Source organism: Leishmania mexicana, chromosome 17 (assembly GCF_000234665.1).
Source record: "Leishmania mexicana MHOM/GT/2001/U1103 complete genome, chromosome 17".
NCBI classification, from domain to species: domain Eukaryota; phylum Euglenozoa; class Kinetoplastea; order Trypanosomatida; family Trypanosomatidae; genus Leishmania; species Leishmania mexicana.
In genome coordinates, this window is record NC_018321.1 from 181747 (window position 1) to 208491 (window position 26745).

Below are 26745 nucleotides of genomic sequence, written 5' to 3' on the forward strand. Positions count from 1 at the left end.
TTCTCTTCATGCAACGTGCGTGCCAAACACGTGCACTGGCGCATCAACGGTGTTGCATGGGTGTGTGTGTGTGTGTGTGCGGTGAGAGTCCGCGGTGCCACAATCTCGCAGAGGTCACACACACGCACACGCAATAAAGTAAGAGAAGCTCTACAAGTCGGAGAGCATGTAGGCAGACGACGCACAGAGGGAGAGACACACCAGACACACACACACGCACTTCGCTGGCACTATGCACGACACGTCCCAGATAAGCACACACACACACATACACGTGTGCGCGCGTGTGTGTGTGTGTGTGGGGGCGCGCGGGCGTGCGTGTGTCGGTGGTTTTCAACTGTTTCGACGACGGGACAGTGCAACAGCAAAAAATCTTAAAAAGAAAAGAACGAAGCCCAATGGAGACGTCGCGAGCGACCTGTCCCGCCCCTCCCTCCGTCTCTCCCTTCCCTCTTCAGCCAGCAATGCTCCCCCCCCCCGCCCTGCGCCGCCGCCGCCGCCGCCCTTCCAGGAAGGACGGAGAGCGAGGGAGAGCACGCACACCCGCACTACTTCTTCTTGTTTTGATGTGCCATCGCTCTCCCCTGCCGCCGTCTGCGCTTCGACACCATCCTACCCACCATCGATGACCGGCAGGAGTGTTAGCTGACACACACGCACATGTAAATGTATGTATGCATGTGTACTCTGGGAGAGAGGAGAGAGGCTTCATTGCACGACTCATTGGCTCGTGGTCTCCTCTTAGCGCTTGCTGCTGCTGCTGCTGCTGCTTGGGCGCGGGTATCTGCGCGCGCGTGAGTGTGTGTGTGATGGTGGTGTCGCTACGAAGAAGATAAAAAGTACAAGTGGCCCGGTATCGCCTACGCCTCACTTCGACTTCGCAGCAGCAGCAGCAGCAGCAGCAGCAAGCGCTAAGAGGAAACACAGTGCACTCACCCAAAAGAAAAGACAGCGCGTCAGCGAAGAGAAAAAGTAAACAGAGGCGGCACCACGCAGGAGAAAGCAGCGAGGAGGAGGCAGCGGCGTCTAAAGCCCAGCCAAGCACACACACACACACACGCGCACGCACACGCACACGCACGTGCCTGAACAAAAAGGGCAAAGCAGGCAAGCCATGAAACAGAAGGCAGGGAAACAACATGGAAAGCCACAACGCACCCGCCTGAGCTTCGACAAGTTCGACCCAGCGGGGCTGGAGAGGAAAAAGAGAGATGGAGGCATGCACACAAAATAGAAACGTCCAACACACACACACACACACATGCACACACATGCACGGAAGCAGTCTGTGTCTGTGTGTCTGTGTGTGTGTGTGTGTGCTTGGAGAAGGTGGAAGGAGAGGGAGGGGGTGGGACGGGGTGATAAGGCGAAGAACAAAACACGTTCGAAAAAACTGAAAAGAGCGACGCCTCCGACAGCACAACGCCCTCCCCCACCTCGTGACGCCTCCGACAGCACAACGCGCGGCAACACACGGTGACAGAAGTGCCGCAGAGAAAAGGTGCGCTCTAAAGCGATGAAGCGGCATCGCACGCAAGCGCCCGCGAGTATTTAGAGAAAGGCAGCAAACTGGGGGGGATGGGCAGGCACGAACGCATACGCACAGAAAAACATCACACAATGCCATCAGCAGGGCCATCCGTGTCAGGCACCGACACCGCTCCCCCACCTTCCTTTTCCCCTACGCCCTTCGCAAGCCCGTCATCCGTATCGTGGTGCAGGTGCGTCAGAACAACAAGAGAGAAGTTGGGGCACGGAGAGGGAGAGGGTGAGGGAGAGGGAGAGGGAGAGAGAGAGGGGGGCGGGGAGGAGGACGAGGAGCAAGAGGAGGAAGCACAAGGAAGACGAGGCAGTGTCAAGACGGAGTGGCGCTGATGTATTTGTGAAGTCCTTCTCGTCCATTGTGATGAGTCCTCTCAGACTCGCCTCTTGACACCATATATATATATATATCGCCCCTCACTCCACAGCCCCCCCCTTTCCATTCACTGCAGCATGGCTGCCCGTGTTGGTGTCTCGGTGCATTGCAGTGTGTGTGTGGTGGGGAGGGTACCTCTCGGGGGCAGCCATCCACCTGAACAGGAAGAAGAGTACGATCATCGGGTGCATAAACCGCACACCCATACACACACATGTGCGTGCACACACAGTGATACACGTATGTGCACTCCCATAAAACTGCGCACAGAGATGGAGGGAGAGGCGAAACGAAAGCGTGCTCTTCCTCGCTACTCGATGAACCCAACACAACACCAAGGCAAGCACGGGTGCACATAGAGGACAGGGAGAAGACCGAAAGAAGCAGAGGAGACGACGTCATTCATTTTTTTTTCTGTGTGGCTGTGTGTGCGTGTGCGTGACTCTACACTTGCTAAGCTCAACCATCTAAGAACCAAAACGACCACTCCCTCTCTCTCTCGACAGTCACGCAAAGAGGCGGTGAGCAAGACAGAGGGGAAGACACGCACGCACGCACGCAAGGGAGGGGGGAGGGGAGGCGAGATATAAAGAAATGGAAAAGGGAAGGGAGGGAGGGGGAGGGGGGGAGGGGGGGGGTCACGAAGCACCGATGAGGCGTGCGTTAAAAGAGAGAGGGAGAGACAGCGAGAGACAGCGAGAGGGAGGGGCACACACACACACAGACACATAGAAAAAAAAGAAAAAGAAGGCAAAAATGCGCAAGAAGCCACGAGAGGAGCGTCAAAGGAACGCGTACAGAGAAGTCAAGTCGATTTACCGGTTTCCCAATGGATATCATCCTCCCTCACTCTCCACTCCCCCTCCCCTCCCCCCACTGCCGATTTTTTGTTGTTTGGTTTCCTTGCCGGAAGCCCTCCCACCTCGCCCGCCATCGACCAACGTGAACAACACAAACGTAGACAAACCACAAGATATTCCGGATTGCATGCAGGAGGGGGGAGAGGGAGAGAGCCACGTCACGTCACGTCACGTCATGTCACACCCTCGCTCTTTCTCCCCACGAGAGACTGCTTCTTTCGTTCGTTATTTCTTCGCATCCGTTTGTAGTAAAGTCAGCAGCAACACACACACACACACACACACACACACAGACAGACACATGCGCAAGGAAAGCCGTCAGCTGGGAACGACATGGCACAACACAACATGGCGATGCATGTGTGCTTATATAAATACCATATAAAAAAAAAACGGAACTTCGGAAGAGAAACACAGCAGGTCCTAGCACAGACGCATGCAGACAACCTCGGCTCACCCGGCCCTCTGTGTTGCACGGCGGCTGAGCCCTGGGCGCCTTGGACGGCCCTTCCTACCGTCAAACCGGGGTCACGGGTCTAACGGGCTCCCCTCGTCCTTCCTCGCCCTTTCTTTGCATGTGTGTTGCGCGATCGGCGCCAGGTAGACCTCGGCGCGCTGCATGCCTTTATCCAAAGCGGGCCGCATCCATAGTCCCGCTCGAGGGCGGGGGCGGTGGTGTCCGTCGTGTCGCTAGTAGGGGCTGGCCTACGTGCACGCCAGGTGAGTTCAAGGAGGTGTTTGGTCGGTCTCAGGGGTCAGGACCCTCGGAGATGCTGCGTCTCTGCCTGTGTGCCGTGTCTACTGCCTTTTTTATCCTTTCATATGTTTATTGAATCATCGACACGATTCGGGGCGAGCCCGTGCAGGTGTGATCACCACGACAGCAGGTCTCTTCGGCAAGGCGCCAGTTCAGCTCTGTCTGCGGACACCACGAGTCCGCAACCGTACCTCCGAAGGGGGAGGGGGAAGGAGGGGACAGGATGTGCAGGTTGCTTGGCTTCACCACAAAGAGTGGGCACTGGACCCGGTGTGTGATAGCGCGGAAAGGTGAACCGGACTCAGCATGGTCGGAGTTGACACAAAAGTAAAGTGGAAGGGCAATATATATATATATAGGAAGAAGGACATGACGTAAGAAGAGGAGCAGCGGCCCAAAGATAGATAGAACACACACACGTGCGTGCATGCACGCAGACAACCACCATCGCTTACGAAGACAGAAAATCAAAACAACGGAAAAGGAAACAGAGCAAACACGCGGTGGGAGAATGGATAGGGAGACACACACACACGTAAAAGCGCACGCCTACATACACATGTATATGCATAGCACCGATCGAAGTCTTCCCACGCGTCAGTGATGGACGATGATGCTGGGTGGGAGGGAGGGAGGGAGGGAGGAGGGGGGGGGCATAAGTATTCGTGGTGGGGTGTCGATCATCATCCGGCCAGGCGTCCAAACCGCACGCACACACGCACAGCAACAAATATAAAGAGAGGAAGAAAACGACAAGAAGGGGCACGAGCACGATCAAAACTCCGTCGCATTGAGGGAGAGGAGGGAGGCCGAGGCGGAGGCCAGAGAAACACGGGCGTGCACAACCATCCCCCCGGCCCCCACCCGCCTGTGCGTTCTGGCACACGCGCGCGCGAGAGAGAGGGAGAGAGGGGAGGAGAACGAAGAAGAGCCACGGAAGTAAATAATAATAATAGCGAAGAAGCACGTAAGCTGGATGAGAAGAGCATCATCATCATCAGCACCGTCGCCAGCACGCACGCGCGCAGACGCGTGCACCGGCTGGCCGGCACATTTGCGAGACGCAACGAAGCCAAAAGTGAAACCAGAAGAAACACGTTAGAGGACACGCGCACACGCGCACAAAAGAGCACCCTTTATTCCACGCCTTTCCCTACTCCCTCACTCTCGCCCCACTCGCTCCCTCGTCCTCCCCCTTTGGAGGATCTCCCTCCACCCGCGCACGAGCAAAGATATGCACAGATGCACACACAACACCGTCTCGGCGCTCTACGAGGAAGGAGAAGCAGCAAAACATAGACCCGTGAATGGGCGAGTGAGCGGGCGTTGGCGTGTACGTTGAGCTCGCACAGAGAGAGAGACAGAGAGAGTGGCAGGGGAGCACAGGGAAGAATGGAGGTGGTGGCTTTGCGTCTCGAGACAGCAGTTGTGCATCATCACCTCCCGCAGAAACCGGAGCGTCCGCATGGCGATGTGCCTCTGGCCCGCCTGCCTACCGATGCGTATGTGCCTATTGCGCTTGGGGGAGGAAGGGACTTGCGCAGGTGAACCCCATCCTCTCCACATCTCCTCCCGTCGTGCTCGCCTATGGTCACTCGCTTGCACTTCACCGATCTCTTCGGTCAGAGACCATAGCAGCGCCTCACTCAGTACTTCCGCGTGGGGCGGGCACGCTGCTGCTGGGTATTGTCATTGCCGTTCGCAGCCACAACCGCCGACGCGTCACGCTGGTGGTAGCCATTTCCGTTGGCGGCAGCGTGAGCAGCTGCGTCCTGACCGTTCGACCGGAGCGGCGTGGAGCCTGAGTTGTTGCGATTTGAGGCTGACGCGGAGTTGTTGCGCTGCTTGATCAGCCCCGATGGGCGCCGCGACGTCGACGCACGCGTCCTCTTTGCGGGGGCCGGCTCGGGGACGGGCGCGGGCGCGCTTGGCACTTGGCTCGCGTTCTCTTCTTCGATGAAATCAATCTCCGCTGCCTCCGCGGAAGCATGTGTGGCCGTGGTCAGCACCAGCGTCTCATCGTCGGTCTCCTCAGGCCTGGTGGAGCCTTCGCCGAAGCCCTCCTGGTGGGCCTGTTGCTCCGGCTCCTCCTGCGGAGGCGGGCAGCAAGCTTGGGCGCTGCTGGGACGCCTTGCCGAGCGCGCACGCACAACCAACGGCGAGTCGGTCGCGCACTCAGGCTGAAGAGTCGCCAGGGGCACGCGCAGGGGTGGATAAGGCATCGGGGTCGGTGCAGGCGTCTGCGAAGCGGGCCTGCGTGACCCCGCCCACTTCTGCTTCTTGTGCTGCTGGCGCTGCTTCTTTTGCGGCTCCTGCTGTAGGCTGCTGCCCTCATCATTCCAGTCGCTCACCCACGGCGGCCGCGCCTCAAGGGGGATCGATCGCGGCTTGGCGGCAGCAGCGCCGCGAGAATAAGACAGCGACGGCGCGGGCGACCGGCGATGCGATGTGCGGGTGGACGTGGAGATGGAGGGGGTGTGTAGGGCGGTGGCCGACGACTCGGCCACCGCGCCAGAGCGGCCCATCGCCGCAGCGACGTCCTGCGCCGTCATCGGTTGCTCGTGAACGTGGCTCACCGCCTCGGCTTCTGCGTGTTCGCTCTGGTGCTCGCACGCACCCTCGCTGTCGTTTGGGTGGTGAGCGTCCACGAAACCCGCAGTGGCTTGGTTGCCGCCGGAGCCGTCGTTGGTGTCGGACGTGGCTGGCTCCGCTTTGCACGCCGCCGACCCAGGAGAGTTTGCTGCCCGTGCCGCACCACGCGAGGCCATGCTACGCGACGACGTCGCACGGCGGCTGTCTATGCTGCTTGCCCGGCGAGAGACGGCGCAGCGAGGCAGGACAGCGGCTGACATGCTCCGGTCCCAGCAGTGCAGCAGGTGTTCCGCCTTTGTGTTCATGTCGCTGCAGTCGGTCCAGAAGCGGCGCAGCGACGCCGTGTATGGGCCATGGCACACGTTACTCGCCAGTAGGTCCTCCACGCGTTCCATGAAGTCGACCGCCTGCGCCTTCACCTCAAAGGCGTACTCCATGGTGTCCCGGTCCATGAAGTAGTGCTTGTGATAGCCCGTGATGGCCTTGTCCAACTTCGGCTCCTCGCGCACGAGGAAGGTGTAGATGCGAATACGCAGCACATCAAAGTACTCCACAAAGGCGCGCAGCTCACCTTGAGCAGCGAAGGGCACGAGGTGACGCCTGCCGAGGTGGCCCGCCGCCGTGCCGCCAGCCCAGTGGTGCCCGCTGTTCGCGAAGAAGAGGCCCCCGTCGCTCTGCCCAGGCGTGCTTGCGGAGAAGGAGCGAGCACGCTGGCGGGTTAAGGAGCGCATCTCGCTCCATGAAAGGGTGTGGGCGGTGGCGCGATGCAACGTACTGCCGCGACGCCCACTCACGCAAGAGACGGAGCGGACCCCGGACAGCGCGGCACCACCGCTAGCACACCCCGACCGCAGCGCCCCTGCAGTGGTGGTGTCCGCACCCTCCTCGCCGTCGTCCGTATGAGGGTTGAGCGACGGCATCGCGAAAGCATCGCCCGTGTCGCTGTGCGCGGTGTTGCACCCCACGCCAGCAGCAGTCGGGGGCTCGGCCGTCAGTGGCACCGGTTCCTCGTAGAACTCGTTGCTTAGCAGAGCTGTGAAGAGGGAGTGGTCGCCCATCACTGGCAAGTGAGTGGCGCCGGAGGTGGCGCAGGCCTCCTCTATGAACGCCATCAATTCCGGCGATGCCGCCTCAAGCCCCGAGTTCAGCAGTACCGCCTCCGATGTGTTGTCGATGATGATGTAGAAATTCTCAGGCAGGCGGTTGGCGGGCGCACCGGCCTCGCGCTGCGACTCCACCAGCGCATGGATCGCCTCCTTTGCCGCCTCCACGTCACCCGGGCCGTAGACGGCACCGCCGCAGCACTCGACTGCGCGCCAGTAGCGTGTCGCCGCAGCATCCGTGAAGAAGAAAAAGATGCGGTTGGAGAACAGGTCGGCACGGGAGCGGTTGATCATGGCGGTGGACGGGATGGGAAAGAGTGAGAAGGGACAGGTGTCCGACTCAGGGCGGAGGTATGTGGTGGAGGTGGGGTGAGCTGTGCAGCGCACCGGCACCTCGAAGCGCGACGGCGCCGGCAGCGTGCTCAGCGGCGCCGCCGCGTTCTTCGCCACCGCCGCGAACCACTCGAACACGTACGTTGGCTGCACGATGGAGTAGCCGTAGGAAAGGGCAGCCAAGCAGTTCGTGCTGTCGTTGAGCTCGGCAGCGCAGTACAGCTGCCCAATCGGAATCGCCGGCGCCTCGTGCGAGGGCATCGGCTCATCCACAAGAATCGCACCTAGTTGGCGGAACATGCGACGCAGGTCATTCATGTAGTCCTCGGGGTAGGCACTACGCTCGATGCCGACCATCAGCGGGCGGTAGCGAAAAGTGCCGCGGATGCCATCACCAAGATATAAGATGTCGCCGTCGTGAGCGATCGCCGAGTCGCCCGCGTTCAGGATCGTCTCACCAACACGTACTTCAGCGTCGCCCTTCGTGGGTAGGGCCGTCACACGCACTACCAGCTTGCAGCCTTCACCGTCAGCTTCGGTGGGCGCATCAGAGACCCCGCCGCGCTGCTCCCCCGGCGCGTCATTGGCCGCAACGTCGCTATCGTGCCCATCTTCTGACGCTGTGCGTGCGGCTGCCTCCACCTCGTGGGCCGCCTCTTTTTCATGCAGCACCGTCACGGACACGTGCTCGTCCGAGACACCTTCGTATGCTAGGCTTATATCGGTCACCGCGTCCTGGCCGAGAATGTACGGTTTACGGATCACCAGGGAGTAGTATGGTGCCGACCGGCACGGCGAGGTTGTCGAGATCTCGAGCGCGTACATCCCTTCACTAATTCTACCGCCGCAGCTGCTGTAAAAAAGGGTTTTGTTATGGATGCAGGACGCTGGATGCGGAAGATGGAGGGTCCGCAGCCGTGTACCGGCTGAGCAAAAAGGCAAAGGGGTAAAGACGAGTGGTGGCGGAGATCCGTGATGATGTGGCGCTGTCGTCCCCGTCAACCCGAATACGCAGCAGAAGTCAACAAGGATGGGAAAGAAAGAGGTGAACAAAGCAGGAGGGGCGGGGCGTTGGGAGGCCGCGCGGCTTCTGCGGACGATGCGAGCTGACGATAGTGCCGCTCCTGCTTGAGGGGATGGTCAACCGAATAGTAAATGTGTGTATGTGGCTAAAGGGGGAGGGGAGGAGGAGGAGAGCAGAATGCGGTGCGCCAACGCCCTACACGACAACCGCGGAGGAGAAAGCACCCACAAGACGACGAAGGAGGGTGGGTGGAAGAGAGGGAGGCTGTGAGAGCACAGAAGGGCAAGGGAGAGTGCGGTGGTATGCGAGGGGTCGTTGGAGTGTGTGATGTATGGTGGGGGGTAGGAGGGGGTTGGAGGAGGAGGAGGAGGGGGCCCGATCTGTGATGAGCAAAACAGAAACGAATCGAGCGAGAGAGCGAGTGGAAAAAGGGAGGATGCGTTACAATCTCTTGTTGCAGGAGCTGGAAGGACACGGTTGCAAGCGAGTTGGGAGAGAAGGGGGAGGGGTGAAAGGGGGAGGGGGGCAGAGGAGAGGTCCCATGTCAGCTCTGATGTCTTGCATCTCGTAGGTGCGAAAAAAAAAGACCGTGCCTGCTGTCAGCGAGTCCCGTTTTCCTGCTCGTCCTTGTCTGCGCGTGACCCTCACGGCGTACCTTTGCGCGGCGAACCGGGCGCGTCACACGTAGTGCATGAGGAGAGAGAGAGAGAAAGGCACCGCGACGTGCTCACCCACGCGCGTACAGCTCTTCACAGGTGCTTTAACATTTCTGTGTCTTTACGGCACACACACGAGAGAGATGGTTAAGGAGGACGTCGTGGAGGGTAGGAGAGGAGCGGTGGACCTTCAGTATAGTCGATGGGGAGCCCGAGGAAAGGTATGCGCGCCCCCTGCAGCTGCGCCGCACGCACCGCGCACACGCCGACATACGTGAGCGAATGTGTCGTCACCGCTGCTGCTTCAGCTCCTTCATCCGCTGCAGCAACTCCTTCATGCGCGCGAAGAGAGGAAACTTGAAGCGACGAGTCGCATCCGCGGCGAGCTCCTGCAGCGGCACCTTCTTTGCCTCAACCGTGCGATACGCCTGAATGCACTCCGCCATGGCGGCTGCGTAGGGAACATTGTACGGGGCGACGGCAGATGAGGACTGCTGACCGCTTGCACATGCCGCGTTGGTATCCACGTCACCAGCAGCTGCCGTGTCGGTGGGAGGAGAGGAGAAGGGCGACTTCTGCAGCGCGAGCGCCGCCAGCTCCGCCTCTCCCTCTTCTATCTGCCGCGCCAGAAGCTCCATTTCGTCCAGCCGCTCGGCCCGCTCCCGCTCATTCATTGCAATGGCGTTCGTTGCCTCGGCGACTTGTGCCTCGATGGCAGAGGTGGAAGAGCCCGCGGCAGCCGGGATGACGGGAGACGCGTCGTGCTCAGCGGTGTCGTTGTGATGCTTGGATGCCTCCCTCAGCAGAGTCAGCTCCTTGCTCACCTTTACCCGCTGGTGACGCAGTTTCATCTGCACGTCCATGTGGCGCTGCATCGCATCGATGGAGCTCTTGAAGGTGTCCAAATTCGCGCGAAGGCGCAGACATACATCATACTCGAACCCAAAGCTCTCAGCTGCTACAGGTGCCGCCGCCGCCGCCGAATCGGCGCTGGTGCCAGCCACAGTCCTCTGCTGCACCTCGGTCGGTGGCACGTTGCCCTCCGGGTACATGGTGAGCCCCTCCGGGATGTGCCCCCACTCCATCTTCTCGATCGGGATCGTGTCCCAGTTCACGGCGTTACGCTCCGCCTCTGCGCGTTCCTTGGCCTCCGGATTTTGCGCGAGCTCGTTGTCACGCTCAAAGGCGGCAGTGGGCAGTCGCTCTTCGCCCTCACGCTTGCGCTGCGCCATCTGCAGCGCGAACTCCTTCTCCGAAGAGCGCAGGTCGTTTGCCATCCGGATGGCTGCAGTCATCTTCGCGTCCGCCTCGGGCAGCTCCGCGTTCGGCTGCGCGAGACAGGTGGGCTCGTAAGAGAGGAAGCACACGTACTGGTACGTGAGGTGCTCCACAACGGGGTAGAAGGCGGCAATGAAGAGCGGGCGATCGAGCAGGTTCTCCAGCATTGTGTGATTCTCCAGCACCGTCGTGAAGAGCAGCTTGCCGCCCTCCTTGAGCAGCAGCTTCGCTGTCGTCGCGTAATGCGCCCACACATCCGCCGTGATGAATGGCGGATCGGCGACGACGTAGTCGAAGGCAGCCATGTACTGAATCGGCACCTGTTCCGGCTGGTGAAAGTCGTAGTGCACGTAGCACGGGTCGCTGGCCCACTGGGCGTCGTACTCGAAGACGCGACTGCTGCGCCGGAGCTGCGTCATCCGCGCCTCGTCCTCGGCCATCTCATCGCCGCGGCGCTCGTCCAGTGCGAAGAAGAGCGACGGGGTGGATAAGAAGGCGCAGGCGGCGGCGTGATGACACACCTCTCGTACAAGGTGGTGGATCGTGCTCCTGGAGTACCAGTACTGGTTGAACTCGGACTTGATGTGCGCGGCGTTGAAGGCGCTACGCGAGGCACCCGATGCACCAGCCACAACAGCAGTGACAGCGCCGCTGAGGGAGGGGTTGCCCTGACTGTTCGACATTGTGGACCGCGAAGACTTACAGAGGGAGGGAGTCGCGTACACGTACACACGCTCGGCAGTGATGGCGATCGAGCGAGCACAAGCGAGACAACGCGAATCACCGTAAAAATAAACACAGAAATAAGGAGCGCAGTGGAGGCGATGTACACACGCGCATAAATCTCTCTCTCTCTCTCTCTATATATATATATCTACCTGCACACATACAGACACATCTATCTATGTACATGTACATGCACGCACGCGTGTGTGTAGGGGGAGAGGCACGTGTTCATCATGTCGAGGGAGAAGGGAAGGGAGCGTGTGGAGTCGGAGGAACTGCATCGGTGACTGAGGAAGGGGGCGGAGCACCGTGGCTATCCGACATGTGATCGCTAGTATCCATGCCCTTCCCCCACCCTCGCACACGCGAGCATGAATGGCTGGCGGTGTGCGCACGTAGATGCTTTAGCGCGCGTACAGGCATCCGCAAGCGAAGGCATGCACGAGCGCGCTCGCCACGTGCGATGGCAGAGACACAGTGCGAGAGAGATGAGAAAGGACTGCGCTAGTCACATAACCATCATTCTCCGTGGTAGCGTCGCGCCGCCGCCACTTCTCTCAGGCTTTTGTCAAGAAGGCTCGTGTGTGGGGGGAGGGGGGTTACCTCTATTCGTGGAGTGTATCGCTCACTGATACATGCACACGCGCATCTGGATGTGTGTGGCAGCGGGCGTGTGTACCTCTGCACCTTCTTCGTTGTCTCGGACAGGAGGAGGCAGAGGGGTGTGCCATTGCAGCTGCGTGGGTGAAGGAAGATGGGGACACGATGGGGCCGAGGTGAGTGTACGGCCACGCTCACTCCGTCCCACACACGAAGTGGTCCACGCACAACATAAAACGAAAAAAAAAGAGAATAGGTTCAGTGCTAGCTGATCAGCATCTAGTCGCCCACAGACACAGGGACCACGTATGCGGCGACACCATCGCGTGCGAAGTGCTTGCGCCAGCACGGCTGCGCATCGCGTGTCAGAAGAGTGGTGTCGCATCACAGGCGCAAGCAGATCTCGCTCTTACACAATCTGCCTACGCGCTGGTATGGGAGGGTAAGGGAGAGGGAGGTGGGGGGGGGGGGGGGGCAAAGATCTATGTTCGGAAATATCAATGTGCGCCATGCTATAGACGCTTCCTGCCGGCACAGCCTCCTCCCCGCCAGCCCGACCCTTCTGGCTCCCCCTCCCCCCCCCGGCGTGCCCAGCTCCGAGGAGGTGATGGGGCAAGCAGACAAACAACATGGGCGCGTTGCATAAACACGAGGAGACGCCAGCGTCGGAGAACGCGAAGAAGGTGGAGAGGGGGGGTTGGAGGAGGCACGGCAACAAAAACCCTATATAACCCAATGCGATGAAGAACTCAGTGGAGTGCCCGGAGAAAACGACACGGACACGAGTACAATGAGGAGAAGGGGAGGGGGAGGGGGGCGTCAATACACCAACCGAAAAGAGAAGGAGGGACACGCAGGGGCATGTATACCTCAACGCCGCCGGGCCCCCGGTGGATGCACACGCCCCGGCCTTTCCCCGCCTCCACGTCCTTCGAGTTAACGACGGGGCGGCGTGTAGAAAGCAAAGCATAACAGACGGTGTCCGTGTCGCCGCCAACGACCTCACCCTGCATACTGCTCTGGAGAGGGCGCACCCGCGACACTAAAAAAAAAGCGCATCAGCAGAGAGTAGATCGGGGCACACAAGCAGACTGCCGACACCCCAGGCACCACACAGCCTGCTAAGGGGGGGGGGAGGTACTCCCGATGCACCCTCCCTCTCTCCGATGCCTGCTTAGAGCTCCTTTAGGCTTTCTATAAACTTGCGGTAGTACACAAGGACATCCAGCGGAGGAGGGCGGTGGGCGAGGCCCATTGCAGCCGCAGCCGCCTCCGTGTGCACGGACTCAGAAGTTGTCCTGGGGACCGTCAGTGAATCGCCTGTGCTCGCCACGATCGAATTCGGTGCCGCAGCAGCGTCGCCGCGTCTCTCCCGCTGAAGGAGCGCGTACTGCTGGCGAAGTCGTGGAAAGAGCGTCTCCAGCGGCCCTGTCACGTTGTTAAACTCGTTCACCACCTCCAGCTGAGTCTGCTCCGCATCCGCCTCTGTTGCGGTCACGTGCGCGTGACCGCGGAGATCACTGCATTCTGGCGGCGCCGCACTACTTGTCCTTCGCCGCTTCTGCGGCGGCTGGGCAACGTTGATGGCGCAGTCGTGGCGGCTGGCATTGGTGGCCCCTAGGTGGCGCCAAGCGTACCGCTCGCCAAACACTTGCTTGAACGCCTCCAGCACGGTGAAGTAGAACTGCAGGTACAGCTCTTCCTCGGAGCGGCGGTGCTGCAGCATCATAACATGCTCTAGCGTGCGGCTGGGGGAGATGCACGTTGCCGGGCGGCCGCTGCACTCCGGCTTCGCTGTCTTGACCTCGTCATCCGCATCTGCGTCCGACTTGCTGCACCTTCGAGGCCGTGTTATACCGATCAGGTGCGAGGACAGGAAGGGCGAGCCGCTCCCCCCGACACGCGCCGTCGTGTCGTGTGTATTGAGGGAGAGGCGCTGCTGGCGCGGTGTCTCGAAGAGCTTGTGTGACGCTGTTGTGACTCGGTGATGAGGCTCACCGGCCTCGCTGCTCCTCAGCTGACGGCCAAGCGGCGTCCCCGATAGCAGCACCGCACGGCGACCCTCAACATCGTGGGACAGAAGGCGCGCATTATCGGAGCGAGTCGCCGCACCACCACCCGACGCGACCATGGAGGCCCGCATCGGCGTGGCAGCCAAGGTGCCCTCTGCCGTTCGAAGCGACCAAGTCGCGGGTGGCATCTGCCGTCGCGTAATGACAAAGTACGTGACACGAACGACCGTCTCCATGGGCAGGACACCGTGATCCCTCGCGTCGTAGCCCTGCAGGCGTCGCAGGATGGCGTCCGCAGCGGCATTCAGATGTGGCCGCAGGGCAGTAGCGGCAGATCGCCACTCCCCCGACGTACGCGTAGTAGGCCCAGGGGCGGTTTTCAGCGCAGCCGATGGCGGCGTAGACAGCTCCGCTGCCGCCACGGTGACAGTGGAGAGTGGGAGACTGCGCGTCAGCGTGAGTGAGACACTCCGCGACGCGCACGCGGTGGTCGACACCGTCGCCGTCAACTGCGCAACAGGCGTCGGTGCGGTGGCCGAGAGCGTATTCTTGGCAGTCGGCGACGTCTCCGACAAGTGGAAGCTGGCGCGGTGGTCCCGCAAGGCAGAGAGAAGACTCTCCCGTGTCCGGCACACCTCGGCTTGCGCGCGCCTCACCAGCTCCCTCACCTCCTCGCTGACACGCGCCGACTCGGTCGAAGGCGGCGAGGACATCGACGGCGCCGTCTCCGAGGGCCTGCAGAGCGTACCGGCGGTGGCGAAAGGTGGGGGTGTCGCAGTGCTGTACCGATGCGGCGTGTTCGCCGCCTCAGGGGCAGGCAGTAGCTGCAGGTCGCCAGGCGTCACCGCGTCGTCTTTAGCCGAGAGGAGGTTCAGCTGGACGGAGGCAGAGGCGGCAGTGTTGGCTGCGAGAGCCGGCGATGACAGGCAGCCCGCCTCAGTTTGTGGGCGCGCAGGCTCCGGTGAAAAGGACGGCGCTGAGACTGCGGGGCCCATGGCGGAGTGTGCAGCGGTGTGTCGGGGAGCGGAGGAGCTGCAGTGGTGATGCGCGTCCTCTGCTGGGGCAGTCAGCTGCTCCGCTTCTATAGAAGCGTCAGCGGGAGCGGAGCACGGATGGGCGCTCCCGTGCAATGCGACTCCCGCTTCTGGTGCCGTCATTGCTGAGGCGCTGGCGTCGTCCGCCAGCTTTAGCGCACGCTCTGTCTGAGCTTGGGCGGTGTCACTGCCCTTGCTCGTCTCCTCTGCCTCTCCCTCTTGCGTGGGTAGCGTTGCAGACACCTCCCTGTCGCGGTCACGGAGTCGGCGGAGCGGGGTAGGCGTCGAGCCGCTGACAAGCCACAGCGAACTCATCGCCGTGGTCGTCGCCGACAACGACGGGCCGGCGATGCTGTTGAGCGCCATAAAGGAGTTGAGAGGCGTCACACTCGCCGGACCGCCGTCTGCAGCAGTCGGGAGAGCCGCTGCTGCGTCCAGCTGCGCTGGTATCGTCGGCGTCGCTTGCAGCCCGGACTCCTGGGTGCTGCTCGCAGACTGAGTGCTGGCGGCAGTCGCGGCGGTTGCGGTGGTCGTGTTCGCCAGAGTCATCTTCGTGCCAGCCCGCTGCTGCGGCTGCTGCTCTGTCGCGCTTCCGGCATCGTCACAGACCGCGTACACGGCCTCTCGCACATGTACCGGCGACGACCTCTTCGATATCGCTGTAGGTTGCGTCACGTGCGGCACAGGTCGGGGAAACGGGCTCATCATACTGCTGCTGCCTGCACTGCTCAGACTTCGACTGTGACTGCTCGCCGACTCTCTCTCAGCCGCAGCTGCACGGTGGGGAGTAAGCGGGCCGCGGTGCTGCACACCCGTTTCTGCCTCCCCCACGACGACGTCCGGGACAAGAAGGCCGTCTGGTAGCGTCAGGGGCACCGCGGGCCCCTCGAGAAGCGGCGCATGAGCGACAGCGGGCGGATGCGCATTCGCGCGTGCAATCACTGCGGCGGTTAATTCACCATCCTCAAAAGCGGATCCCTCGTCCTCGTCTCCGTTGTACATGACGAGGATGGTGCTCCCGCGTGGCGCATCCGCGGCGAAATCCACGTGCGGCATTCGTGTCGGCGTGCACCGCTCCGCCTCTTCGGCAGCAGACCGCGGTGCCTGCGCGTCGTCAACGCGCGCGTCGCTCTCCACGTCCGTACTGCTGTACCGGCGAGAGAGCACGAAAGCGCGCCGCGGCGGTGGTGTGGCGCTTGACATGTTCTTTGCATCGTCCTCATTGTGGTCCTCTTGTGCGTCGTGGTCGAGGTTCAGCATCCCACGGCCATCCGCACGCGCGGCACACTTGCTGCCCCGGCCCCGCGACGCCTCCTCGTCATACTGCTCTGCACCCTCGCTGACTGGCATGCTCAGCCCATCTCCGAAGTCGCTGGGCAGCGTTACAGCATGGCGAGGCGCCGGCGACACCGTCGAGCTCATCACACGCTGGCTGCACACCCCAGGCTCACCGTCTGCGTCAGTGCGGTATGGCCTCGGATCTGAGGGTCGTGTCATCACTGTGGCCTCCGACTCCAGGACCTCCAGCTTATCGCCGTCCACCTCAGACGCGAGACAGCGCGCTTGTCCTCCGCGTCGAGGCTGACTGTGAACGTCGTAGTCCCTCCTCACCGACGGAGAGCACGACGAAAGAGAGAGAGAGAGGGGGTGATGTCGGGACTGCGACGGCTGCTGCTGCTGCTGCGAGTAGGGCCGCGAGGACGAGTGAGCAGAGCGCGAGTCCGACACCGCGCGGCTGTGGCTCGCCTTGAGTAACTGGAGAGAGTGCTGCCCAGACGCCTCTACATTGACATCGCGCGTGTGAAACGGCGTCGGGGAGGAGACAGCGGCACCGCTGATGCAGATGTCATTGATACTGTCGCCGCCGAGTGCGCCAAGCAGCGGGCTGGCTGGCCCGCTCGCGGTGCCTGCCCGAATGCTTGTCGTACTGATGAAGGAAAGTGATGTGTCGAGACGGATGGCAGGCCTGGCTCGCACCTGCGACATGCTCTGCGAGCTTTCCTCGTCGCGGTGGAAGTCCGAGTCACTGCAGAAGTGCGGAAGACGACTCATCATGTGACTGTGGCGGTGGTACCGTGATACAAGAGTGAGGCTGAGGCCACACAAAGCGGGATGGAGTTGGGGGAGGGGGGGTCCGTGCTGCACGCTCACGTCTGAAGCTCTTATCGACAGTCACGCCGCCAGTGTGTCTTCTAGCGCGTTCTGTTCGTCTCTAAGCAATGACGCTGCTGCTCGTCACGAAGGAGCGAGCTGCGCGGCTAAGTATTGTTCTATGCTGGCGCAGGTGGCGGCTCCGAGCGCGAGCGTGTATCTGCCTACGGGTATGTGGGTGGGTGGGTGTCTCTATGTGTAAGCTATGCATCTGCGTGCGTTCTGCCTTGACCGGAACCTTTTCTCTCATGACCAACAGGCCTTGAGGTATGAGGCAGGGAGATGGGTTGATGCCGCCGTCTTGAACGCAACGAGCGGGTGAGCGGCAAAGTGCGAAGCGCTCAAGGTCAACGCGAAGACTAGCGGGCAAGAAATCGCAGAAAAAGGTAATATGCGAGGAGGCGCACGCAGTAGTCCCTGAGTGCGTCCCGCTCTCCATGGGGAAGAAGGAGGCGGCGAGGGGGGTTGGCATGGAAGGGAAACAGATGGGATGGATAGCCAGGGAAGCGATGGAGGGAGGGGGGGAAGACGCCGACCAGACGGCCAGCACGCGTCGCGGTGTTGCGCGGAAAAGATCTGCGTGCGGAGGTTTGGGCGGGTGTCCCGCGACAGCTCTCCTAAAACGTGCCCACGTCTTCTCCTGTCACGCCCGCGTCGGTGAGCGAAGAGTCAGCTCAGCGTCCCCGAGCGCACGCACGAGAAGAGTAAAATGACGTGCGCCGCGTTGTTTGGAGCTCTTCTTGCGCATCTTCGCTTGTGCGGCACGCGAGCACGTGTGTGGGTGGCGGGGCAGGAAAGTGGCGCAGTGAGACCCGAAGCAGCACGGCCATCCCCCGCCCAGCCGCCAACCCTGCACCTTTATCGCCATCCAAACAGCGTTGGCATGTGGTGCCCTCCGGGTGTGGGAAGGGTGTGGGTGCAGTACTCTGCAGACAGGTGTGAGGAGGAGGGTGCCATACCGTTGGCGCGAGTGCGTTGCACTGTTCCAGAAAACACCACAGACAAACGCCCCCCCCTCCCCTGTGAGAAGACTATGCGTTCCAGAGATGGCAAAGTCCAGCAGCCATCACAGCAGCAGTGGCGACGTCCATGAAGGACGTACGCGCGCACGAAGAAACGTGGCACACGATGATGTACATGTCGACGGAGAAGAGCTAGCGAGTGCTAGCAACACGCTTGACGCCCGTGGTGCAAAAACAAAGGAGAAAAAACGAAGAGTGGGCGACGGCGGGCGCCAAGAGCGAGACACAGAGACCAAACGCGTCGACACGACGGTCCCCCAACAACATGTCCCGTGTTCGCTGTACATCAAAAGACGCACCATCTCCAAGCGAAACATGCGAAGCGAGGAGGAGGAGGAGGCGCAAGGGGGGAGGAGGGCATAGAGTCGTCGTGCGACGGGTATCAGGATGGGGGGAGGCTGAGGCTGAGGCTGTGAGCGAAGCGTCTGGACCGTGCGCCGAGCAAGAGGGAAGAGCAGAGGCCGCCGGTCGAGCCGTGAGAACGACAAGGAGAGAGACATGGCAAAAGAACAACGCGAGCAGACGACAATCAACGTGAGAAAAATGGGAAGATCGGACCCGTCATGATCGACCAGCGCCACGCGCGTAGCTAGTGTACATCAAGAGGGAGGCACGCAGAGGGGCAGACACACGCGCGCATGCCCGCCTCCTCTCCCCCGCAGACGTGCGCCTCAGGAGGGACACCGTAAAGGCATAGAGAAGGGGAGGAGTGAGGAGATGAAAACGTGTGCGCCAGAGTGTGCTCACCGCGGCGCCTGTATCTGTGAAGGATGACCACGTGCCGCGGAGGCGTCCCCTACTCGTGATAGGACGGGAGAAACGGCGTGAGCACCTCCTGTGAAGGAGTGCTATCGAAAACATCCGACAGGCTCGACCGAGAACTGGCAACGCTCACTGTGTACACTGTGCGCTTCACCGCCCGTTGCATTGGGTCGCGCTTTGCCTGGTGCGGCACTGCACAAGCGTTGCGGCGCTGCTTGCGTGTGCGCACGTAAGTAGACATGAAGTTGGGGCCCGTTAGCTGCCTCGCACTGGAGAGCGGGCGAACGGTGGCCGCAGATGGCGCCATAAACTGGAACTGGGACAGCTGCGTAGCACGCTGCTGGGCAAGTGTGAGTGGCACCTGCTGCATGTTTAGGCCTTCCGTTGAGCCCGCCACCCGCTCCGTGGCGGGTGCATACGGAGCGCGGCAAAGCGTGCCGCCGCCGCCGGCGGCAGCGTCGCGCGACTGACTGATGTGCCACCGTTTCTGCTGTTGCCACGTACGAGGCTTGCGCTGACACCAACGACGCGCCATTGTGCCCGTTGTGCTTGATGCGGGGAGGGCAAAGGGCCCATAGTTGCTCCGCCCAAACCTTTTTGACGACCATTGGCGCTGTGTCTCAGCCGGCGTTGCCAAGTACGTGAACGCCTGTGGGATCGGGGCGCCGCTAGTGCACGGTATCGACTGACCCAACGCATCCTGCCATGTGCGCGCCGCCGGATGCCCAGAGGCGGTACAGGGAGAACTGAAGTGGGAGTCGACACCGGGCCTCCCCACAATGGCGCCGAAGGTCATGCTTGTGTCACTCGGCGGCACGCCGGCAGGTGACGCTAAGATGGGTGTCTCGTACAAGTAACCACGCACCCAAGTGCCGCGCACCGGTCTTGCCATCACTTGGCGCAGTCTGCCTCTAGTCCCGGTGTTCCGCTCCACGTACCCCGCGCCGCCACGCGGCCACCCGGCAGCCTGGACATCACTCACGCCCCCTACCGCCGTAGACGACGGCTGAGCACCGCCGCGGCCACTGCACAGCGGCGAGACGCTTTGACCGAGGCAGAGGCGCAGCTGCTGATAGGCGATCATAAGTTGCTGACGCTTGTTCAGCGCCGTTGCCGCCGCAGGCGGGTAAGTTGCGTCCGTAGACAGCTGCGCCGGCCCATCGCTCCCAACATTGATTGCGGCAGCGATGGCGGCAGCGACCGCTGTCGAGATAGGACTGGACATCCACGCGGACACTGACTGCTGCGGCATCGTCGAGGAAGAGATGTGGGGCGGGCTCGAGGAACGAATGTTCGACCCCAACACTGACAGCCAGGATGCAGGAGCAGAAGTAGTAGCAGCGCCGGTGGCGAGGGTCTGGTGCGAGTGTTGTGTTCCAGCCTCCATGCCAGTGGGTAGAGCCGGCACGGGCACACGAGAGGAACGGCTGGTGCTCGACGGCGGTCGGCGCCCGCTTTTCGAAGACGACGCGTGGGTGCTCCACAAGTGCTGCTGCAACGGCGCCTGCGAGGAGGAGAGAGGCGGCAGGGATGGCAAGGCACACCTGTGAAGTCCTCTCATGAGTGGGCGCGGTGACTCGGAGAGCAGCTTGTAGGCGACAGAGTGGCCTCCGGCGCTGTTTGCGTGGCCGTCGCCACTGCCTTTGGCGGCGCTGCTGACATACGCGCCAGGGTCAGCCCTTTCCGGCTGCATTGCAGTGGCGCCGGTGACGCGCGAGTTGGTGATCACCAGCCCCAGTGTCTGCGTCTTGTGGGGAACAGATGCCGAAGAGGCGATGGCGCGGTGCAGAGCGCCGGAGCCGGTTGCGCCTGTGCTCGAGGTTGTGGCCCCTGTCAGTGCCTGAGGGCGACGGTTCAGTGCAGGCAGGCACGCGGAACCCCACACCGGCCTCAGTGTCGATGTGTTGCCGTACTGTGGCTGCGTAGCGGACGCAGCTGCGAGACCGCCACCGGCCCGCTTTGAGTGGTGCCCCTGCGGCGGAGGTGACACGAACGGCGATGGCCGTTCGTGGCGAAATGCGTTGGTGTTGCTCTCGTAAATGGAAGCGGCCCCGCCGACCATGTTGCCGCCGCGGCTCTGCGGTGCGCCGTCGCCCATCGCCTCCACATTCAAAATGGGGTCGCACTTCGCCATTGCAGAGGTGCTGGAGGACTGCTGGAACCCAGTCGTCGACTGAGATCCTCTGGCTGCAGCGATACCGGGCATCGAAGTGTTACCAGTGGTGCCCGATTCCTCGACCTTGTGAGCAACATGGCGCGCAGTGCCGCAGGAATGACCTGGGAAGGAGGGTGATGCTGGTGAGGATGCCGTTGATGACGAGCCGTGCGTGTAGTGATTCAGGACAGCGCCGCTGCTCTCGTCCGTGAGGCCGTCCTTGCCGCCGGACGCTGCACCAGCAGTGGAGGCCTTGGTGAAGCCGTCGCCGTCCGCAGCCCCGCCCCTGTGCGCACCCGCATGCGTAGACTGGTGTTGCTTCGTCGGTAAAGCAGAGCCGCTGTGGTGGTGCGGTTTGCGGTTGACGGAGGTGGCGACCTGGTTGATCTCCACAACTTCGCCGGACGCACGCATCGCTTCCTCGGCGGCCCCGGGACCTGAGTGGGGACTGTTTGATGCTGTCTGGAAGATCGTCGTCGTCGACTTGGCGTATTCATGCACCTTCTTGCCCGGGTATACCGGCGAGCGCGGCGTTGCCTGGTGACCCCCGGCCGCCTTCTGTGTCGCCGCGGACCCTGCAGCGGGGCCCGTAGCACCTGAGCTGCTGGCAGCCCCTGTGGTGCTGTCGGGGCCAGCAGACATCGACGGCCCCGGTGCTGGTGCGCTGGCCGCCGCAGCGGCAAGGGCGGCGGTCAGCTGGGCCTGCAGCGCGGCATTTGCCAGCTGCATGTCCTGCAGCTCCTGTGTCGTGTATGCGAGGCGGTCTTGGCAATCAGACAATGCCAGTGCAAGCTCAGAGGCAGAGACGCCAGCGGCCTCCGACAGTGCGGCGCCAACGTTGTCCTCCGAGCGACGCGAGGGCGAGACTGCCTGGGAAGTGTTCGAATCAATGTAAAAGTTTGGATTGTTCATGCCGAGCTTCTGTTCACCTTGCGTGAATAGGGCCGATGTGCTCACAGGCATCGAGCGTTTTCTCCAAGTCCTGGTGCCGTGTGTCCGTGAGTGGCCTGCGGAAGTTGCCCGGGACGATGTCGGCGACGAGGAAGCGCCGCGGCTTCCAGTGGAAGAAACCTTCTTGAGCCTCAGGCCGCTCGCCCCGGTCGTGCCGCTAGTGCTGCCGGGCCTCTTCTTATCTTTTGACTTGGTAACCGCGGCGGACGAGTTGGTGAGTCGAGTACCATCGTGCTGCGTAGCCGTGGTCTCACCCACTCCGCTACCCGGCGCGGCGCGGGCCAATTCACTTGACTTGTTAAGAAGCACCGCGCGACCACCCGCAGGTGAGGCCAATGCCGAGGACGCGTTTTTGCTAGTCTTGAGCGATGCGAGGTCAGCGGTGTCGGGCACTGAGAGCAAGCCTCGTGCACCGCCTTCACCGCTGCCATCCGCAGGCATTGGCAGCGACTCACCAGTGGTAGCGTTGACAAGCACATCATGCGCACAGTGCGGGCACACCACCACGCTGGGCGTGAGAGGGAGCGCAGCCAATCCACCCGCCACCTGCTCCGCCACTGTTGCGCAACTACTCGCACGGTTACGCTGGCCCGTGTTTGTTGTAGCAGAGATGGCAGCAGGCAGCGTAGCGGGAGAAGGTGGGGTGTACTCCACAGACTGGCCCGCACTCGCTGCAGCAGTCTCCGCAGAGGGCGACGCTGCGGAAGATACCTCCGCAGCATCCTTCCCATCGGTGGTGCCGTCGCGAGTCTGCGCCTTGGGTGTGGACTGTAATTGGCTCTCTGGCGACGCTCTCATGTCAGCGGCACTAGTGGAACCGCTCTCCTGTCCCTCCGATGTGTTGTAAGGGCCTCCGATCTTCGTGAGCCGCGAAGTTGGCGCAGTTGGATGCCCTGCGGCGCCGTCTCCCTGTCCAAGCAAGGAGGACTCCGCAGATGTCGGCGGCCTCTGCGCGCCGGACGTAGCAGACGACCTGTTCGATGTAGCAGATCCTGTAACGTGCTCCCCCTCTGCCTTGCTGCCGCCCTGCCCACACCCAGTGGGCACCGAGGTGGGCGGCACCTTGGCCGCGCCAGCACCCGTGAGAGACCCTTTTCGCCACTCCGCCTCCCCTGGCCCCTGCGCCGAAGAATGCGAGCCACGGCCTCCTGATCTGGAAGTCGGAGCTGAGCCAGAACGGTCCTGCACCGACGTGCCACCAAATAGGCCTCCACGCTGCAGGCGCTGGCCTTTGCCGCCGGCCGCCGACGCAGCGGCTGCAGCAGCAACAGATGTGTCCCTGCCTGTCGTGGACAACCGCTGTTGCTGCTGTTGGAGTGCTCTCGCCTGCTGCAACTCTTCTACGAAGCTGTTCTCCTGCTGAAGCAGGCCGACCAGGCCTCTGCCGAATCGACTCGCGCCCTCCTGCAGCGACTGCGCGATACCTTGTGCAAATTCTGGTGCCTTGGCCTTGTGCCACTCCTCGCGCACCTCCGGCAGCGTCAGGCGGCGTCGCAGCACCTCTTCCTCCATAGTGCTGAGGAACCCGACCAGCTCAGCGGTCGTGTGCAGCAACGTGCACTGTGCGTCAACGCAAAGTAAAAGCTCCTGCTGCTGCCGACTGGCATCATCAATATGCGTCCTCGACAGGCGATCAATCGTGCGGCGGATCTCGAAGGCGAGGGCGCCAAAGGACCGCAGTGGTGGCGGCACCTCAGCTTCGGCAGCCACGCCAATTTCGTCATCGTCGCCTCGCGGATCTGTCGCCAGATCCTCCCCGGTCTGGAGGTTGACCAGTTTGGCGTAGAGCTCCTCCTGGTCGCCGGCGAAGTATGGAGTGTACACGCATGTGTGTTGCGCCATGGTGTCCTCGCGCAGCATCGCCTCAGCCTCGTAGGCCTGCAAGGCGAGCTGCACGTGCTGACGGTACTGCACGTGCTGAGCAAGAACAGAGTCCTTCTCCTCGCCGAGGCGCGACAAGCGACCCTCGAGGTCCGCCATGCTCAGCTTCATACGCGCCTCCTGTGAGCGCCCCTCGACGTCGGCGGCGATGCGGCCAAGCATGTCCGCCGTGTACGCATGCGAGTTTGCGCCCTCGCCACCATCCTGCAGCCCGTCCTCCTCGCCTTCGCGCAAGCCATCCCTTTGCCCAGCCGTGGGCCCGTAGCGGAGCTGCCCACACTTGCCCAGTTCGCGCCTCAGCGTGCCAATGACAGCCTCCTTCTGCGAGAGGGTGACAAGGCTCTCGGCGACGCGGCTCTGACTGAGTTGCAGCTCTTCCTCCCTGCGCAGAAGCTTGGCGCGCAGTGTGTCGAGTGCCGTGCGGCCCTGGCCCACCTCCCGCCCAAGCTGCTCCACGGCCACCTCCAGCTTTGCCCGCTGCTGGTGCAGTTGCGTGTTTCGCTCCTCCGCCTCTTTGTTCCGCTTCTGGAGCACGGCGTACTCATCCTTGAGCCGCAGCATATCTTGGTGGAGGAGGGAGTAGTGCTGGTTGCGGGTAAGAAGGTCAGCCTTGGTACGCTCCAGCACCTGCTTCGTGGCGGCAAAGCGGTTCTGCACGGCCTCGAAGAGTTCGAAGGAGACCTGGATCATCGGGACGGTGCTGGCCGGGGGAGTGGCGTCGCCAGAAAAAAGACGCTGGATCGTCTCGTAGTTGGGGGCGCCGACCACATCCAGCAGTTTTTGGTACTCCCCCGCGAGCTGTGCCGCGCTGTAGGTGGTCGGAGCACCGTCGGCTGCCGGCACGGGCGCCGCCGTAGGGTAGGACAAGTCGGTAGCGCTGGCAGCCGCCGGTGGTGGTACTGCCGTTGCATTCTTTGTTTGCCTCCACAACGGCGACCGATCGCCATCGGTCACCGCGGTCTCCTCCACCCTCCCGCCGTTGAAGGACATAGTGGATACGGTGGTGTGTGACGAATGACGTATGTTGGAGGGGTGGGGTGTGCGCACGAAAGTGTGCCAGAGGCGAGGAGCGCACAACGCTCAGCCCTCCGTCGGTGCACCGAGACCGAGAAAGCCACAGACACACACACACGCCGGCACAGACACCAGCGCCAGATCCAGCGCGAAAGAGAGAGGCCAAAATGAAGGAAAAGGGTGCAATGTGGACAGGACCGACAGCAGTGGTCAGTGACGGAGACCCAGCTAGCTAACCCGATGCACACAGTGCGTGGTTGTGTGCCGCTGCTTGAGTATGGAGGGGGGAGGGGGAGAACACAGCGGGGGGAGGCGGAAGACAGAAAGGCCACAGACACACTAGAGGACGCACCCACACGCACACAGAGTGGTCACTGAGTCTTTTGCGCTGGGCGAAGGGGACCTCAACCTGTGCTGCAGAGCAGCTGTGTGCCAGAGGCAGTCGTCACAGTGAGGGTAAAGAAAGTGTGTGGGCACGGGTGTTTCTCTATGTATGTATGTATGTGTGTGTTTATGTGTGTGTGTGTGCCCAAGGAGTGCGAGGCGCATGTATCCGTCACAGTCGATAGGAAGAGTGGAGAAGAAAGATGAGGGCAGCAGGATAGCGAGAGGAAAGGGTGAGGACAGATCTCCCTCTACTCGGAGGGCGCGTGACTGCGCCTCAGCGCATCCGTGTGTGCGTGTGGGGCCTCTCTGTGCCTTCGTCCTCTTACTTTATTCTACAGCCCTCTCTCTCTCGTCAACCGCGTCGCAGCGAAGACGTCCGTGCGCGGAGAAGGGGGGAAGAGGGGTACGCAGAGCCTCGTCAACGGACACGCAGACATGTCACACAAGCGCCCATCCCCACGTCCACCCTGCGAGGAACGTACGCGGCTGGCACAAAGTCCCTGAAAAGGGGCAGTCGCGCGCCAGTCTACTCGATCACCCATGACAATGCCCGGGCGGGGTTGGCTCCTCCTTGCCCTCAAAGCGGGCGTGTACCTATATAAACATAGATAGGGAGGTGTGTCTGTAGCTGTGTGTGTGTGTTTGTGTGCCCGAGAGCGCACATCTGGAGAGTCGTCTCTGCCTTTGCAGTCCTCTCGCAGCACGCGCGCCGCACCGGGCATAGCCCAGACGACGGCAGCAGTGAGCGTAGGCACCCCAAAAGGAGAAGAGCAAGGAGCAGCAGACCGCGGACGGTGGAAGGGCGCGGCCCCGTGACCCTCCCCTCCCGCCACGAGAAAAGGGAGAAAGAAAGACACAGAAGGGCAGCGCGAGACGGCCACCACAACGACAAGGGCGAAGCGCCCGATGGGTGCACACATGCCGCTGTGCTGCGGCTGCAACCCCTCTCCCTTGGACTTCGATAGACGGCAACGCCTCCTCCGCAGCCCTTCCGTAAGCCTCACCCAAGAGGTCCAAAATCGCAGGAGCACGTAGCAGAGTGGCTTCTACCAGACACGCATGTTGGCCTCCTCGTCTGGCGAGTATTCGTTCTCGTGGGCCGCGCAGAACTTCGAGCCGAAGCCGCCGACGAACTGCGGCATAGCGATGCCCACCTCTCGGTCCCAGCGGAATCTTTGGGGGGTTGATGAGGGCGGATTCACCGCCCACATCGAACATCCCGTCGCACCCCCGCGGATCACCGTACGAGAGACTGCGCTTCTGGCACGCACACCGCACTGGAAGAGGTGGGCACGTCGACCACATACTGAAAAGCCGGGCCCCAGCCAATCCTGTCAGACCCAGCTGGGCGGCGCTTGGCACCGCGGATTTGGGGGCGCAGCCACGGAAGGGAGGGAGGGAGTAGGAGAGGTGGAGGTGCAAAGATAGGCAAGCTGGGGAGAGCTTGCAGAAGGGAGCGAGCACGCACGCAGAGAGGACTTCGAAAATATGCGCGACAGTGCGGCCAGCCTCATCTCTCCCCACCTCCC

At 62.0% G+C, this 26745-nt stretch overlaps 4 protein-coding genes across 4 annotated transcripts; all 4 read right to left on the reverse strand.

Annotated features, from left to right (window-relative positions):
• Positions 1–5181: 5181 nt before the first annotated feature.
• Positions 5182–8388, reverse strand: LMXM_17_0410 (conserved hypothetical protein; the record flags this gene model as incomplete). The annotated part of the gene is made up of 1 exon (XM_003873854.1): positions 5182–8388. One exon carries the CDS (start codon positions 8386–8388, stop codon positions 5182–5184), a length of 3207 nt encoding a protein of 1068 aa, XP_003873903.1.
• A 1145-nt stretch (positions 8389–9533) lies between these two features.
• On the reverse strand, positions 9534–11204 carry LMXM_17_0420 (conserved hypothetical protein; the record flags this gene model as incomplete). The annotated part of the gene is made up of 1 exon (XM_003873855.1): positions 9534–11204. The coding sequence occupies one exon, from the start codon at positions 11202–11204 to the stop codon at positions 9534–9536; it is 1671 nt and encodes a 556-aa protein (XP_003873904.1).
• Positions 11205–13021: 1817 nt separating this feature from the next.
• LMXM_17_0430 (conserved hypothetical protein) lies at positions 13022–16948 on the reverse strand (the record flags this gene model as incomplete). Its single annotated transcript, XM_003873856.1, has 1 exon — positions 13022–16948. One exon carries the CDS (start codon positions 16946–16948, stop codon positions 13022–13024), a length of 3927 nt encoding a protein of 1308 aa, XP_003873905.1.
• A 1914-nt stretch (positions 16949–18862) lies between these two features.
• On the reverse strand, positions 18863–24805 carry LMXM_17_0440 (conserved hypothetical protein; the record flags this gene model as incomplete). The annotated part of the gene is made up of 1 exon (XM_003873857.1): positions 18863–24805. The coding sequence occupies one exon, from the start codon at positions 24803–24805 to the stop codon at positions 18863–18865; it is 5943 nt and encodes a 1980-aa protein (XP_003873906.1).
• Between the last annotated feature and the right edge of the window lie 1940 nt (positions 24806–26745).